Source organism: Petromyzon marinus, chromosome 55 (genome assembly GCF_048934315.1).
Source record: "Petromyzon marinus isolate PM22_M1 ecotype Great Lakes invasive population chromosome 55, UKy_Petmar_22M1.pri1.0, whole genome shotgun sequence".
Taxonomy (NCBI): domain Eukaryota; kingdom Metazoa; phylum Chordata; class Hyperoartia; order Petromyzontiformes; family Petromyzontidae; genus Petromyzon; species Petromyzon marinus.
In genome coordinates this window covers 323,259-341,251 of record NC_133721.1, presented here as the reverse complement: position 1 = coordinate 341,251, position 17,993 = coordinate 323,259, and the positions used below count along the sequence as shown (strand labels likewise).

Here is a 17,993-nt window from a genome sequence, read left to right as displayed (position 1 = left end):
GGTAAATGCCAATGCCTCCCGGTTAAGTGAACACATGCCCTACCTCCTCGTCGAAGGTAACGTTGAGCTTGAGATCTTTGGAGTCAAAGAAAACCGTCCCCTCCAAGCCGTACTTGGGAATGAGCACCACCACGGCGTTCTTGCGCACAAACAGCACGAAGCCCTCTTCGCTCACCACTCCCTTGCTCTTGAAGAACAACTAAGACCACAACAACAGCAGCCGTTAATCACCGCTACGTTGCCAAGAGCAGACACACGTGCATCACTTACCAGGCCCACAATTATTTAACAAAATTTAAGGTATTTTTCTGCATCCCCCCGCTAATTAATTCCAGTTGTGCTATTGGCATCATGTCATGGGGATTATTTTGAGTTCAATCGTGAAGGTACAATGTCAATTGTATTGACTATAATCCTCCATCACCTGACAGAGCCAATCACATAAAGTTGTCACATCATGGGCAAATGTGCCAAGTAAACAGGTTTTTCAGCAAACACAGAAGAATGCTGAAAAGCAATGTCAAGTGTAGCCAACCAGTACAGCCACGGCACCACCACACGTAAGCGTGCGAATAGAAAACAATTGATTCTTACTACACGCACAATACGATGCCTGCTTTCGTGACCTTAAAAAATGGTTTTCAAGAGACGAATGGACGCATTATCAGGTGCCTAAGCACACGCCGTGCAAGCTCCACGTGGCCCACACTTCCGCCTCCCACCTGCATGTGGAAAGCTACAGACGAGCGTTGGGCGTACTGCGCCATCTTGTGGCGGTAGTTGAGGTTGTTGCAGAGCTGCTGCTGATTCTGCTTGTCGGTGAGCGCCGGGTACGTGGGGTCGGCGCCCACGCACACGGCCAGCAGCCGGTGCACAATCACATCCGAGTATCTGTAACGGTACAGGGAGACAACAACAACAACAATATTCACATTTGTTGTAGCCTCTATTTAATATGAAGATTAAATTTACAGTAGATACAGGCTGCGGTATGGCCACGAGATGCCAACGGAGCAGCGGTATTAATCCACCAAGCACCGCGATTCATTCTGGTGGATCTCAGCGGGTTTGACGATCCACCAGAAAGCTACGCAAACAATGACTCAGATGGATTTAACGCTGTGATAGAATACTGTACTCTGGCCATACCACGTTCTAGCACCATCTGCTGGTGGAAATTATCTTTGTTAATGTATGAATTTAATTCTTTGTTGAGGATTTTTTATTTGTCAACAGATGTAGCGCAAATTGCTGCCTGCTCATATCTGTGTTCTTATTTAAGATCCACAACAAAATCGTTAGCGATCCATGGCAGAATTGCATTTCACTTTTGGCCGCCGCTGCAACACGGCAATGGATTCTTGATTCTGCACGTGGAACACTGTCACCCTCCTTGTAGGCGTTGGTGTTCTCCGGATCCTCTAGTTTTTCCCCAACACAAGCCAAACAACCATTTAAGGAATTGGCCAAACTTCCCGTTTATAGGACCTTTTAGAAAAATAACTCAAAATCTGAATCTTTATCCTGGAGAAATCCGATTCGCGATAAAAGCTCGTTTTGACAGATGTCCAGTAGGTATATGATAGGAGTGCTAAGAAGAGGAAAGGTAAACAAATCAGTAAAAGTAAATAATAGAAAAAAGATATACAAGTTGTATGTTAAACTTAATTCGCACCGTACGTAGCCAACCGTGCTAATTGGAGGTGTGCCGTAATCACAAGTTAACATTGCATAAGTACATCAATTAATAAATAAATTCCTAAACTTGGGAAAGGCAGCACAGTCCCAGACCACACCAAGACAACAACATAGTCCCCTCAATAATCGCGAAGGTCGATTTCACGCGTGTGCCTGACGCCAGAGCACGTCACCGTCGAATGGGCGACGTGAAGTGGGTGTAGATGGCGGTGGCGAGCCCGTAGTGGTGGGTGTCGGGCTCCATGCCGGAGCAGAAGTAGATGGCCTGCATCATGCAGCGCGTGGCCAGGATGCGCAGCAGAGTGTTGAGGTATGGTGGCGCTCCCGGCACCGCCGCCCGGTCCAGGGACTCGGCCAACGCCTTAGCCGAGTCCACCTGGATCTCGATGTTCTGCGCAAAAAAATCGGGCACACCGGCGTTTGTGAGGTGACTATCCCGCACGTGGCTTGTAGTTCAGTGCTGGGGAAGCAGCAAGGGTTGTGGTGTATTGGAAAAAAAACGTTATTCAGCGCACTTCCTGTGGGCATTCAGGTTTCCATAACCTGGCTTGCCAGGAGAAGGCAGTACAGCAAGTGGATTAATCTACATCTGGCACAGTGCCTGGCTGCCTTCCAGCGTTGTCTGTGGTTCGTCACACCTTTTGAGTTGTTCTGCCTCTAAGGGCGAGTGGAAACTATACGGCTACATCTCAAGATAAAGGTAAAAGGTGCAGCCCTGCAATTGCTCGCTCAGGCCAATACTGACATCGTTTCAAGACACCTCTGCTTCACAGTAGGGGGTAGCACATTCCCACCCATTTTGAGCATAATGTTCATCACAATAAGTCGACCTGATATTTCAACATTTCATTGCTGGAATTTATCTAAAATTAAATACAGTACTACATTTATCGTGATGGTTTTTTGTTGCTTATTTCTGTGGAGTAGCTGGGAAACGAGCCGAGTCCTTCAACTCCCTACACTTGATAACACAGTATGTTCAATGTGGCTGCTGGATTTTGAAGCCAGGGTCCCAGCTGTAATCTCTGGGTCATAGGGTGACCCAGGTGACCCTTGCAAATGAGACTATTATGTTCTCTTGAGTTCTCACCCGGTTAAACCAAAAGACCTCAAACAAAAATTTGAGCCACCCGACGACCTCTGAATTCCTTGCGAGGAGGATGATATTGAAGGAAGGTTAACAGCAATCTAGAGACAGTAGAACCCCTCTTAAAGACGGTAATTGGTTCCACGAACACGAGCATTAAAGGATTTGGTCATTAAGCGAGTATAGGAAATACGTGTTAAAAGCTTAATTCGTTCCGATAGCATCGAAAGTTTCCCTTGTTCACCCAAAAAACGTACTTTATAATATTTAAACAATGGATATTAATACATAAAGATACTAACATTATAAACACATCATATTAAAATAAACACTGTTAATAAATGCATGAATTCATTTTGATTTAAAACTTTCGTGACTGCAGGGATTCATATTCTTGGTTCTTTCGGTAAATTCACGTAGAAGGGAAACAATAAAATAATAAAAATATACAACAATAAAATTCTCACGACGTTTCGACTGCAACACAAGCAATCATCATCAGGTGTGAAAACCACAACAAGAAAATTTGAAAAAAGTGGCGGTTATTTTAACGTTAGCACCACGGAGAGAGATTTGATAAGCCATTTCGGGTCTTAATTGATTGATCACGCTTAAGGTGGGTGTCAGAACACATCCATTATTTTTTGTCTCCCCCCTCCTCTTTTCCGAACATAGATGGACTCGTCCATCTGAACAAACTGTCAAATCTCTCTCCGTGGTGCTAACGTTAAAAATAACTGCCACTTTTTTCAAATTTTCTTGTTGTGGTTTTCACACCTGATGATGACTGCTTGTGTTGCAGTCGAAACGTCGTGATAATTTTATTGTTTTATATTTATTTTATTGTTTTCCTTTTACGTGGCATTAATTCATATTTACTGTACCTACAAGAGCCCGTCGTTAACAGGGAAATGGTCGGTTAAGCCTACACATTGAGCTCTATGGAGGCCCGTTGTTAAGCGATTAGTTAACAAGGGTGGTCGTTAAAAGGGGTTCTAACTCTACCTTTGATTTCGCCGCCTTCACCAAGATGTCGTAGTTGGAAGGCGGAGGCGCCGGGTGGCGTCGGAGCAGCGCACACTCGGGGAATTCGCCTACGATGCGCTCCGCCACGGAGATGTTGGCGAGCAACATGAACTCCTCCACCATCGAGTTGGTCTCCCTGTGTACACGCACCAGTTTCCGCCACCACAACACATCAACCACAAGGGTCAAGATTCTTTATCTTAGATTATTTTGCTGATAATAAATTTCCCACGTGATAAGCCACTTTGTTCAGCTATCATTTGTGGTCAGGGTTTTACTTGGTAAGATAAAAATAGTTTAGTTTTATTTGTATATTTGTTTAAGTTATTTGTTTACCTTTCCAATACTTTGCAATCCTAACGTGTGCTTGTATTGTTTGTTGTTGTAACGTTGTGACCTGCCCCAACTGGACATCTGTGAAAAAAGAGCTTTATAGCTCATCGGATTCTTCCAGTAGAAATATATATTTTGATTCTGATAGAGAGATCTGCACAACAGTCGGATCGCAGTCATGGGAGGTGTCTTGTTGACGAGACTCACTTGAGTTCCTTGGTCTGCAGGTCGATCGGGTCGTGGGTTTCGCTGTCCATGTGGAATCGGACCTCAGGGGATGCCAGAGTCAATGCCCTACGGGTGGAGAAGGGACATGAGCGATTATCATGTCCAGCCAAAACAACACAGAATCTTAATATAAGACACTTCACAAACTCAGATATTTGAGTTGAACATGCACAGCTCGTTAAGTCAATCCACTGCTGGATGAGGGCCGCCCCCTGTCATACGGGTCGTGGGGTGGTTTTACCGTACTTAACCGTGGTGGTCAGTACGCGTTGGCAAAGGTGGGGGAGCACAGACATGGGAGCATTAAGAAGAGTAAAAAATGTATGTCACTGCATTGTCCTCTATTGCCCACAATGTAGCCCCGCAGCAGCCTGTAACACTCCAATCTAGAAGGATGTTATTAACCAGGTAAAACCTTAACTTCTTTATTGTTGCCTTCATTTCCGCATCTCCAGCTTCTTCAGCCTCCCACTCCCAGCCCCGCTCACTTCCCCCCCCCCCGGCATTTTGCCGTGCTCGCCCCTTTAATCCCTCTAGCAGCACCCCACTTCCCCTACCCCACACCCCCCATCTCTATCTCTCCCCCCTTGCTCCCCCCCACTCTCTTACCTATATAGCCTCTTGTTACAACAGCCCTTTTTTGCCCACTTCAGCAATTGTTTCTGGCTGTGGTTGTCCCACCTGAAGAAGGATGCTTGTGTTGCGCCCGAAACGTCGTGATTTAATTTAGTTGTTATTTTATTTTATAGTTTTACCTACGTGACTTTACCGAAAAAAACCAGAGTATGAATCCTGTAACACTTGTTTGTGCATGATATTCACCCAAGCCTCATGCATCATGGGGTCAAAAAAGCAACAGGTGCAGCCTTGCAATTGCTTGCTCAAGCCACTGCTGGAAGAAGGGGGCTCCCATAAGAGGCGGCCCCTCTAGGGATACACCCTTTTACAGTCCCTCTCAATGTATTTTAGCCTACTCTTCCACGCTGGCCGGATGTCTTAGAAGACACGGGAGTAACCACACTTTACCGCGCCACAGGCGACCTGCCGATCGACTAAATGCGGTGCACACATTAATACGGCTCATCGCTCCAGTGGCGGTGGAGGGGATGAGGATCTTGACAATGAGTTACCCGTTTTGAATGCGCCTCTGCTTGAGGATCTTGGCCAGGGAGTTGAGGCCACGCAAGCTGCTGGTGACCGGATCCTTCCGCCCAGCGTCGTCCATCATTAGCTGAGCCTCTGCGTACGTCAGAGACGCCTGCGGGGATACGATGAACACACCACGGGTGAACCATGGGGTCCTCGCAATTACACAATGCCCACGCCTGATCCAAGCCCAAGCCAGAACTCAACAGATGTCTACGTGGCTCCCGATGACCACTGAGAGTTACGCTCACCCAAAGAAAGTAAAATTGATATATTTTTTTAATTCTCAAAGCTGGAATTTAACCAAATTTAGTGCAATGTAATTTGGTGGTCTTTCATGCAGTGAGTTTAACACGTAGGCTTTCGTGACCAATATCATCCATAATACAGGTTGTTTGGGTTAGATTGTGTAAATACATAAATGTGTCGTTAAACCCGCCACCACCCGACACAGCCGACTAGTAAGGGTTGTCACATAAACAGAACGTGGCCAATTCGTCACTGGTACAACACACCGGTGTGCTGTACTCGTGACGAATTGGCATGTTCTGTTTACGTGACAACCCTTATTAGTTGGCTGTGTCGGGTGGGGGTGGGTTTAATGACACATTTACATATTTACACGATCTAACCTAAAAAAACAAACCTGTGTTTTGTGCAGTGATTGTTGACTGGACAGAGACCATCAACTCACTACTTTCATGTCCTACCTCGCACCTCCGATTAGCACAGTTGGCTACGTACGGTGCGAAAGAAGTTCAACATACATACTACCACTTGTGAACCCGTTTCATCTCGCTACACTTGTGAACTCAGAGGTGCAAGCTCAACGCTCTGACCTCTCAGCCATCCGGAAACCTCAACTGCACTAACATAGCAAGGCACCGATACAATACACGTGAAAGCAAACGAGAGTTTTACAAAAACTGAACGTCTGTGGGGGGGGGGGGGGGGGGGGGGAATCACCTTGGAATTGATGATGCTCTTGGTAAAACGTGTGCTCACAATCTCAGCCTTTGGAGTCATCTCCCATATGCACGAGAACGCCAGCCTGCACGCGCACAGCACATGCACCGTCGCCATTCACCGTCGAGTGGCAGAGTCGTCGACATTGGAGTGGTGCAGGGTGTTCACTCAGGAAAGCCTCGCAAAGTCTCGAGACTCTTTTTCAGGAGGGTCTTGCCAAGTTTTTGGTAGTCGAGTCATTCTTTCAGCAGCGGGATGTTTGGCCAAATACCGGTTTGGGTTGTTACAAATTACTCAACTGGAATATATATGTAGCAACCATTGTTCGACTGCAAAAGCTTTGCAGTACCCTCCCGAAGTTATGAGATTCAGTGAGGCTTTCCATGGTTAAGGATCATAGTAGTAATAACACGTTTATGTTAGCGATGAGAGGAAACCTGATAACCTGGAGTCAACCCATGCTAAATAGGGGGAGAACATACAAAATCTACATGGAAAGGCAACCAAGTCGGGCATCAATCTTAGGCCATTCTTGCTGTGAGACATGTGTTACCATTGTGCCATCCTGGTTTGGCTGCTTATGTATGTACACATGCTTGTGTGGATCTGTACAATGACACTTAAACAGTGCCACGCATCATGGGATTACATGTGCACCTGGCAACAACGCACGTTAGCTGCTGAGTATGGGTTGCAATGTGCACACTCGCGAGTTCACAGTTGTTGGTGCATCTCACCGGTCGACGTTGGATCTCAAGGAACACAGGTTTGAGCTCAATAACTCTGGCACCATATCAATCCTCTGCAGGCGCACAAACACATAAACGCAACAACTTCTCTGTCAATAAACACAATCTGGCAAATACATATGCACCAACTCAACGAGTGTTTTGCAAGCAAACCCACACATGATTAAGTCACCTGCAGGTAACTGTTCAGCAAGGGGATGTTTTCGCGAATGCCAGTTAAGATTGTATGGGTTTTATTTAGAGGAAATCTGATGAATCCAGAGGAAACCCATTCACTAACAGGGGGGAGAACAAACAAAGCTGCAAGCAAAAAGGCACAAGAGTTGAGTAATCAAACCCAGCGTCTCCTTGCTGCAAGGCACGAGTGTTACCACTGCGCCGATAGCCTGCCGCTCATGATGTCACGGTACATCATATTATAAGAAATCCACAAAAATCACCTCGTTTAAAACATCATGAGAGATATTTAGCATTGTTGTTGCACATTTTTTAAATTCTAATTCATTTTTAAGTTATCGTTATTCATACGGGAAGTACTGAAAAGCACGCAAAAAAATGTGATGAAAATGTCAAATACAATTACAAAGTTGTGGGGAAACTGGTACCGCGATGATCGTTACATCGTAATATTTTACATCATGTCGTAAAGTTAAGAATGAAAGGATGAAATCGGCGGGTCGTAAAACACTTGATATTGTGGCAAGAAGAAATCCACATCTCACCTTCTCACACAGGTAAACTGTGGTACCACGCAGAGATGCCTCCTCATCCAAGGCATTCCCCGGCCGGATAAAATAGCTCACATCGGCGATGTGTACCCCAACCTAGAACACACATTAACACACCGTCACCACCCTCACATGCATGGATGTGTAATGACAGGGTGATACCTGCGGCCTGTAAGGGTAATTAAGGTTATAGCTGCATTACATAATGCCTTATTATGAAGGGGCGTATCTGGGGTAAAGGTCAACGGCGGAGTCAGTCGAGAAGCTCCGGGAACCATCCCGAAGGGCCTAGAAGGTTCTAGAAAGGGGGCGTGGCCAGAGGTGGAGCTTGGCCACTCCAGGCAGATATAAAGAGCACCGAATCAGAACTTCGGGGCTGTTAGCGTGGGGTCTGGGTCCTGGTTGCGTCGCTACGGTCGTCATCTCTTCGTCTCCGACCACGTGGCTGGTTCTTCTGCAAGAGCAGCTCTGTCTCCGCCGCTACGCTCGTCAACCAGCCAGCGTAGCTACGCAGGACGCAAATGGGCTGCGTGTTTGTACAGCCTAGGTGTAGCCGCGTTACGAAGTGTATCGCCCTGTGTGTTTTTAATAAATAAGACGCCTTCTACTAGACGTCTGGCGGAAGTCGCTCACTCCACATGCATGCATAACCTCCACCATAGCCACTCCAACCAAAGCACAATAATGTGAAATGAAATGCACACCCATTACTACCTGGTGCATTCATTGTGAACCAGGCATTCGGCCAGTGACGTGGACACTTAGGCCAGTGGGGTCTTAGCCATGGCTTGGCTCAGGCTTGGCTCTCGCGCAACATGCATTGAGATTATTTCTATTATTTTGGCTGCTATAAATGTCCAAATGATGGGCCACTTTGTTGAGCTATTCAGTTGTGGCCAGGTCACTAATCAAAAATAAATCAATACCTCAGTGGGCTTTTCCTGGTAAGATGGGGATGGTTTAGTTGTATTTGTTTGTGTTTGGGTTATTTGTTGATCTTTCTTGTACTTTGCACTACTATTATGTTTTTGTACTGTTTGCTGTTGTAACGTTCTTACCCGCCTCTACTGGACATGTGAAAAATAGCTTTATAGCTCATTGGATTCCTCCAGTATAAATATTCTGATTCTAATTCTCAATAAGCCACATCAAAGCAACGCTTAAAACCCAAGCTGCCTCTAAGCATGGTTACAGCCCTGAGCCTCCGTGTCCCTTGTGCCTCCACGTATATCTCTGCATGCTCCCAGCCACGCTCAGAATTTCCGTGAGCTGAGCCTGAGCCAAGGCACAGCTGAGCCACTCATACTTCTTTGGAGGCAACGGAGCAGATCAAGCCAGAATCAAGCCATGTTGAAATCAGTCCTGACCGGTGTTAGCCATGACTGGAACTAAACCAGCTTGACAGGATGAATGTGCAGTGCACTTATCATTCTGCCACTTAAACTCCCCTTGTAACCTCCGCTAGCATTGACAAAACCATGAAAGGAATAGGCACGAATTACCGCGACCGTGACCACGATTACCACCACCAAATGAATACCTCGGTGTTCCCATTGTCGAGCGGTTTGCAGTGTAGGGCATCGTCGATGTCTGTGCAGCCTGGAGGATCCACACTGCAGATGGACAACGCACGAAGGTCCTCCCTGCCAGCCTGGTCCTTGTACGGGACACACACAGCACCAGGTTCAACAAAACGCTGCCTTACAACAAACAAAACACAGGGTGAGCCATACATGGGTAAACCAACTTCATTCTAATGGCGTTCTATCTTCTCAATAGGCGACTGAATATTCTGAAAGTACAGTCCGTTCTCCTAACTCTGCGTGTTTTCATATCGTGAATTAGATATAATGCGATGAATGCATTAGGGAACACATTTTTTTCATAACATGGATGCGAATTGGATAAAAGGCGATCGAGTGAACAGAACTGCGTTGTGCGAGGCAGAATAAGCGGTTGTACGGTTGCCTCGGTGTAGCATCACACAAGGCGGGATGTTTCTGGATGCTTCTAGATGCTACTCACGTACCCGAAGTCTTTGTTAAGCCTGCGTACGCATCTCACGTGTTATCGCGGACTGTGCTTTACCCTATATTATTTATTATGCGATTTTTCCACAATTCGGTGTTCTTCAGGAACGCAAGTACAGCGTTATAGGAAAAAAGTCTGTAGTCCCCTTGCTCCATTCATTTATGTACTGGACCATCTCCACGGCTACTGCAAAGTCCTCCATATCTTGGCTCACCACTTTGATCCGCATCTCTCGAGGCCTGCCTCTCGGGTCTCCGCCCTGGTGCTTCCATAAGTCCATCGCCTTCATTCCTCCGATGTGAATTTCCTCTCTTCTTACGATGATGTGTCCGAGCCATCGACTTTCTTTCAGGTCGACGGCTTTTCTATATACGGTCTGCGGTAAAGGTGTAGAGCCCCGTGGCTTCTCGTTCATGCCAGTGCAGCGGTAGGACCTCGACTGGAGGGAGAGCTCCAGAGAGGTCCTCTAGAAGGTATTCTACGCAGGCCAAACATCTTGAAACTATTGCGGTTTGACAGCACGATGATGATGATGGGGGGTGTTTTCGCATTTGTCTATTGTCGGGGGCCTATACGTCGGGGGCCACACGTCATGGGCCACACCAAAGACCACCCAGGGGCCACCAGTGGCCCGTGGGCCTTGTAATAAAGAACATTGAAGTAAAGGATTCTCACATGCACGACCGAACACACCAACACACCGCAGGCGTAAGAATTGAACTCAATCGATGAATTGACATATCGTCACACGTCTCATGCGTACCTCTGCTGTGATGCTGAACGTGGGAGGGGGCAGGCATGCAAGTACGGCCTGGCTGAAGGGCTGGTGTGGCACGTCGTGCTCCAGCAGCAGCACCTCCGTCTCCGTCTCCTTATCCCCACATTCGCCCAGAGAGCGCACAAAATGGCCCTGCACAAGCACACCGACGATTAGCACGGTTGTCTACGTATGGTACGGAAGAAGTTCAACATGCATATGCACATACGTGGCCAATCGTCACCGGTATCCCTTTTCCACTGGTACATTGGAACCCAGACAGTGCAGATCTCTCGAAGTGTCTGTGGTCACCCACTGGCTTTTTGCCGTGTCGAACCAGAACCAAACCGTAGTATGCTGGCCCCACAAGGCATCCAAATATATCCGGGGGCCGAGCAGGGCCAGGGGCGGGGCTAGCGACACGTTAATTGTGTGACGGCAGTCGGTACACCGCGGGGACGTGGCACCACAGCGTCATCTGCACGTGCCTAGCCTTGTTCAAAGCATTGACCGTCCATGGCATGGATCCGCTTTTGCAGTGGATAAACAACCTGCAGCCTACTAAACCGTGCCAGCCATGGTGTCGCTCGGTTGTGCAGTGGCAAATAGGTATGAAAAGCACAACCACAATGCCAACCTTGTACCTAACGTACATTATGCAGAATATTAACCGACATCTGTTTAAACAAAGATACAACCCAAAGAATACATCTTAACAATATATTTAACTTTTCACCAATTTTGTTTCTCATTGTGTTAATGGTATTGCACAAGACAAGCAATCTATACAAACCCTTCGTGGTCAAGGACGACCCACAGGAGCAGACATAACAGAGCTACTTCTAAGATCCATTGAAGTGAAATGCAGTCCAAATTGTAGGGGGGCAGTGCTTTTCCAACCACTCTGCCAATCAAAGTAATGTTCATCACATGGCAGTCAAACGCAGTAGTTTTCTCAGAGATGGAAATCAAACAATCGAAGTGCACGACCAAATTTAATATCGTTTTTGGTGCAGTTATTGGTGACTGGGCTGAGACTATCAACTTACAACACCTTAATAACCTAGGTTGAATCACAGGTGAGTTTGCCATGCTTTCAAACAAAAAAATATCACAGTGGTGCCACTTCATCCACCCTGACTTCCAATTCACCGTGTCACCGTTCGTGTTTTGGGTTCGACGGCTGTATTGCATACAGAGCCGCGTGGCCGCGCGTCAAGTGACAGAAGGATGAGCCCGACGATGCCGACCACGGGACAGACGGGTGAGGTGTCACGGCGTCCGGGGCGTCACGGTGCAGTCGTACGTTCGGGTAGCGGGAGTGTCGCAGCCAGCCACCGATGGCCACCACGATGCGGTGGGCCTGCAGGGACGCTGCTTGTCTTGTCTCCACCCGCACTCGTGGCATGCGGCGGTCCGCGGGCGTGAACAGGTGGCGGGTGGCCTGCAACACGCCCAATGAGCCCCCAGTAAGGCATTCAACAAACTGTTTGGGCAAGTGCCGTCAGCACACACCTATTCAAGCTGGTACGGCAAACGACGGGGTGGGTACGGCCAGCACCATGCCCGACCGCCTTTGTCTCCACAGCGCTGATGTTTACATGCCACATCAGAGACTCATTTATGGCCGAGTCGACCTAGGGAAGGGCCCAAGACAGGTTCAGACATTTGGCGCTGTTTATTGGTTATGAGCGATAAATATAATCCAACTCGGGTCCCAGGATTCGTAGCGCAGCGCGCTAACCGCTACATTACCGCTCCCCACACGTACACACACACATGCAGATCAGCCCACCTCCTTGATTGGGCTGGGCATGAGCATGCCGCACAGCGGCCTCGAGTTCCGCTTGATGATGCCGACCACTTTGCCAGTGGGCCGACGCATCTTCCCACTTTCGGCTTTCAGCTGGAGACCAAAACAAAGGACAAACATCGTGTTGCGTAATCTAAGCAAGAGCGACGACAACAGCAGCAGCTGGGATAGCACCGGGAGATGACAACGCAAACTCAAATGAGCACTCACCACAGTAGCGTCTCTCTCACACACTGAAATAATGAAATAACTATTTTTTTTACCAACTCACTGCATAACACAATACAATTTGGCTTGAAGGGGAAGGAGCAATCCAAAACAATAGCGCTTAACCTGCGGATGTGGTTTCATGCTGTGTCTCATCAATGTCAATAATGAGACTGACGCTTTGTTAAAATGACAAAAGATCACAGTGAGGAGTCCTCCGTAAATATTTATAAGTTAAAACAGTTCTGGCGATTGATAGAATCAACCGGAACACGCCCATCAGATACCACACGTTTAAAAAAAAACGCGTAAGCTTTTGCGACCAATATTATCTACAACAAAGGTTACCCTCCCATCTAATTCACAATTTGATGCTTAATCTCTCGATTCTTTATGATTTCACTGATTGACATTTTCTCTTACCTGCTTAGCACATCAGTCACCCTATATGTGTTTAATGTTTACGTAACGTTTTAATAAGTATAACTGTGCAATGATCAGCCTATAAATAATCTGCCCAAGCCAACTTGCACTACATGCGATTTAATATCTAACACTTGTTTATGTTTGTGCAATATTGTCGACTTTTCATAAACCACAGTTGTTTTCGTGCCAATTTCAATTAACTTCATTGCTGTACTTTATTATGTTTTGCATTTTGTCACTGTGGTATGTATGCATGTAGAACTTATTTCGCACCGTACACAGCCAACCATGCTAATCGGAGGTGCGCGGAAAGGACAACAATCTAAATACAAAAAGCAGTTCTAAAGAAATTAGTTTTCAATATAGAGGCCACCCTGTGACCCAGGTCACTCTCGCAAATGATACGTGTCCTGATCTCTTGAGTTCTAATTAAGTTAATTAAAATAAACATTAAAAAGGAGCTCAGACCGTGGAAGCGCCACCGTGTTGAGCCTGGATATGCATAACAGGTGGTATAGGCTCTGCGCCAAAATGGCAGGCAGCAGAGCGCAGTACAGCAAAATGAACTGTTGTCCTGTCCTTCTATGCTCCTGATCTATGCCCCCCCCCCCCCCGTTCACCAACCCGCATCGAAGTATGGTCAAATAACCCCTACGTACATACAAAAATAGTATGAAATGATTAGCACTCCTGACTTGATTTTGAAGTAATGTAATGTAAAGTCATTTAATAAACGCAAAATCAAGCTAACAGCATCTCTAATGTGGATTGTTGTCTGGTCACACGGTGTTCATTATGTTTAAGGTCTCTCTTGAAGTGGTTGAGTTTTTGTTGTTATTCTTTGTTTAAACTATATTAAAACTATAATCTTAGTTTTTTTTTTCGGTAAAGTCACGTTGAAGGGAAACAACAAAATTATAAAATATATATAAAACAATAAAAAATTCTCACGACGTTTCGAATATAACTCAAACGGTCGTCTTCAGGTGTGTTGGTTTTCATAAATTTATTTTTAAACGGTGCATTTATAGTTAGACGTTAACAAAGTCGTAATTAATCGCAGTAACAGTTCTATTTCCGATAGTCTGAAATCCGTTTTAGCTAAAGGTCTAAACTTTGCAGTCACACCTAAACACATACCAGTTAATTATATAATTGCCCAAGTAGAAGTTGCTCTCAGGGGCCTGGGTCACATCGCTGCAGACGTAGCAAGATCTGAAATCGCTGCAACCCTCAAAAACGCTAAGATGCCAGCTAGCAACCTCAGCAAAGATGAGCGTTTTGAATTATATAAATTAAAAAAGAGGAATGATATTGTAGTCCTCTCAGCTGACAAAGGCAATGCTACTGTCATCATGGATAAAATAGAATACAACAACAAAATTAAAGAATTACTCGACGATGGTAGTTATACAAAAATAAAAAGAGATCCCACCAACAGCCTCGTCACACAAACCAACAAAATAATTTCTGATTCAACCGCATTAATTGATCAATCTAAACAGTTTTCGTTGAAACCTTCTGCTGCCAGGCCACCAAGATTATACGGCTTACCAAAAATACATAAAGTAGATACACCCCTTCGTCCCATAGTCTCTACTATCGGCTCCCCCACCTACAAAACTAGCTCGTTTTTTGTCTGAAATCCTGCGTCCTTTCACTGGAAAGACCACCTCTGTGGTACAAAATTCGACTCACCTGGTATCGACAATCAAGGGTATTTCCCTGTCCCCAGACGACCTGCTTATCAGTTTTGATGTAGTTTCCTTATTCACCAAGGTTCCTGTACCTGACACCATTGCAATCATTGAAGACTTGGTTCATCAAGGACTAAACACTGAGGTACCCCCCCTGGTGAGACACTGTTTAACCAATACATACTTCACTTGGAATGGAACTTTCTACAAACAAACTGCGGGCACCCCAATGGGCTCCCCCCTTTCTCCAGTTATAGCTAACATTTTCATGGATAAATTTGAGACTGACGCCATCCAGACTGCCACTCTGCGCCCAACCTTATGGAAGAGGTACGTGGATGACACTTTTGTCATCTGGCCACATGGCCGGCTTGCTCTAGACCAATTCTTCGACCACATCAATTCCATACACCCAGCCATCAGATTTACCATGGAAGTCGAAATAGATGGCAAGATACCTTTTTTGGATGTCCTAATTAAAAAGAGACCTGATGGTTCAATGAGCCACTCTGTCTACAGGAAAGCTACCCATACGGATGCTTATCTGAAACCGGATTCCCACCACCATCCATCACAGAAGAATTCTCTCATCAAGACTCTGTATCATAGAGCCCAATGCATATCCGACCAGGAACACATAAGCAGTGAACTCAAGCACGTACACCAAGCTCTTAGGGCTAATGGTTACTCCGACTATACAATCCGCAAAGCTATCACTCAAACCATGAAGAAGAACCCTCTTGAGGAGCCTTTCAAAACCATCACTTTACCCTACATTGCGGGGGTCACAAAAAAGATCTCCAAAATCCTGAATAAACACAAGATCCAGGTCCGTTTCAACACATTACATAAAATCCGTGATCTGGTTCCGTCTGTAAAAGATGTGATTCCGGACATACAATACCCTGGTGTCTACAAACTAAGTTGCCTCTGTGGTAGTAGTTACATTGGAGAAACCAAACGCCATGTCTCGGACCGCATTCGTGAACACAAAGCAGACCTTAAACACGGTAGGACCAACACCTCGGCCGTGGCAGATCATTGTTCTAATTCAGTAGGCTCACATGCCATTGACTTTTCCAAGACAGAGGTTCTTTGTAAGCCATCTGGCTTCCATGAGAGATTCGTTCATGAGGCTATCCACATATACAAGCACAGAGACAATTTCAACGGAGAAGATGGATTCTATCTTAGCAATCATTGGAAAGATTTGATAAACCATTTCAGGTCTTAATTGATTGTTCACGCTTACAGTGGCTTTCAGACAGCATACATTATAAAAAAAATTCGTCTCCCCCCTCCTCTTTTCAGAATATAGATGGGCTAGTCCTAAATAAACTGCCAAATCGTTGCGCGTGGCGCTAACGTTTTTATAAATAAATAAATGCGCCGTTTAAAAATAAATTTATGCAAACCAACACACCTGAAGACGACCGTTTGAGTTATGGTCGAAACGTCGTGAGAATGTTTTTATTGTTTTATATATTTTATTATTTTGTTGTTTCCCTTCAACGTGACTTTACCGAAAAAAAACTAAGAATATGAATTACTGCAGTCACGAAAGCTTTAAATCAAAATTTATATTAAAACTATTTAAAAACTATAAACTAAATAACTTTACCAGGTAAGGACCCTGAGAGCTCTATAGCTCTTTTTAAGTGACCTGGCCACAAATGATCGTTCAGTGAAGTATCTTATCACATTTGAAATTGATAGCAGCCACATACTCTAAGTGCATGTCAGATTGTAACTGTGGAGGGAAAAGCCGGAGGACCTGGAGAAAAATCCATGCGACCACGGGGAGAGAGACACGCACACTGCAGGTGTCTGGGTTTGATTTTGGTTCAGCAGTGTTGACGCTCCACTCACCACATCCTCTTCATTCTCTTCTGCAACGTCCCCTGCGACGCCCTCATCGTGCAGGACCAGCGAGGAGGGGGCAACCCAGCACTCCTCGGGGAACATCTCCACGCACACGATGTCGTCGTGCATCGCGCGGTTTAAATGCTGCAGCCCCTGGATCAACACCTGCACGCAGACAAAAAAGATCCCCCGTATAGTCTTAACAGACCGCTGGGCCAAGTGCTGTTAGAGAGCAGCATATACAGTAAAACCTTGGATTGCGAGTAACTTGGTCTGCGAGTGTTTTACAAGACAAGCAAAATTTTTAATAAATATTAATTTGATAAACGAGCGAGGGTCTTGCAATACGAGCAGCTTTGTACTGCCGAGCGTCACGTGATCACAACTGATATACGAGTGCTTTGATATACGAGTGCTTTGGATTACAAATACGTTTCCGGAACGAATTATGCTCGCAATCCAAGGTTTTACTGTACAAGAGTTTTAATACCACGAATAAACAATTTAAAATGTAGGACTATGAGCCCATGAATCTTCTGAAACCAATGTTTTTCAGTAACATATGTTCAAGTAGGGCAATTTCTAGACTGGGTTTTTTTTTCCAACAAAGGGCCAATGTACCTAATTGTTATTTAACGTTACATTTTGGAGGTGGAAATAGACCATTCATTTTGTTAACAAAGTAGTCACAACCATCATTAGACCTCCTTTGCCAGTACCAAAATATAATAGGGTTTTTCCCCTTTTTTCTGGCAACAAAACTGAAACCTCTTACAAGGAATCAGGTGTGCATTAACCACAATACTTGTGGTCAAAATGCAAACAAAAACACACTGATAATATTTGCAATATATGCGTACGCCTTTTGGCGTCCTCTGGTCTCGCACCAATTGGGTCGAGGCTCAAAAGAAAGCCGTCCCTGGTGTGAACCAATCAGTCTCAAGGACAATGCATATATTATCATAGTGTGTTTTTTGTTTGCATTTTGACCACAAGTATTGTGGTGCGCACACCTTGCTGCAGCTGGGACAGCGGGAGATGTTCGGGGAAGATTACCCGGGACTCCACCACATCCTGCACACGTACACAGCACACGCACGGCACATGCACGCGTCAACAACAATTTTGCAACCGCCATCACGTAACGAGACGAAGGATCCAGTCTGATTTATCTCAGTACGGCCATCCGTGTTAGAGAACGTTCCACAAAAGCGGATATCATAGAGCTACCTCTAGAG

The 17,993-nt window shown here is 45.6% G+C and overlaps 1 protein-coding gene across 1 annotated transcript in view; it reads right to left on the bottom strand.

The window, feature by feature from the left end:
• Positions 1 to 632: 632 nt before the first annotated feature.
• LOC142905578 (exosome complex exonuclease RRP44-like) overlaps positions 633 to 17,993 on the bottom strand; it is a 92,818-nt gene continuing 75,457 nt past the window's right edge. The window contains exons 3-9 of the mRNA XM_076052205.1: positions 12,545 to 12,655; positions 12,026 to 12,193; positions 5,503 to 5,630; positions 4,352 to 4,438; positions 3,791 to 3,947; positions 1,872 to 2,089; positions 633 to 891 (exon numbers count right to left, since the gene is read on the bottom strand). Coding sequence (XP_075908320.1) covers positions 642 to 891; positions 1,872 to 2,089; positions 3,791 to 3,947; positions 4,352 to 4,438; positions 5,503 to 5,630; positions 12,026 to 12,193; positions 12,545 to 12,655 — 1,119 coding nt within the window. The 3' untranslated portion in view covers positions 633 to 641. The remainder of the gene's footprint in view (positions 892 to 1,871; positions 2,090 to 3,790; positions 3,948 to 4,351; positions 4,439 to 5,502; positions 5,631 to 12,025; positions 12,194 to 12,544; positions 12,656 to 17,993) is intronic.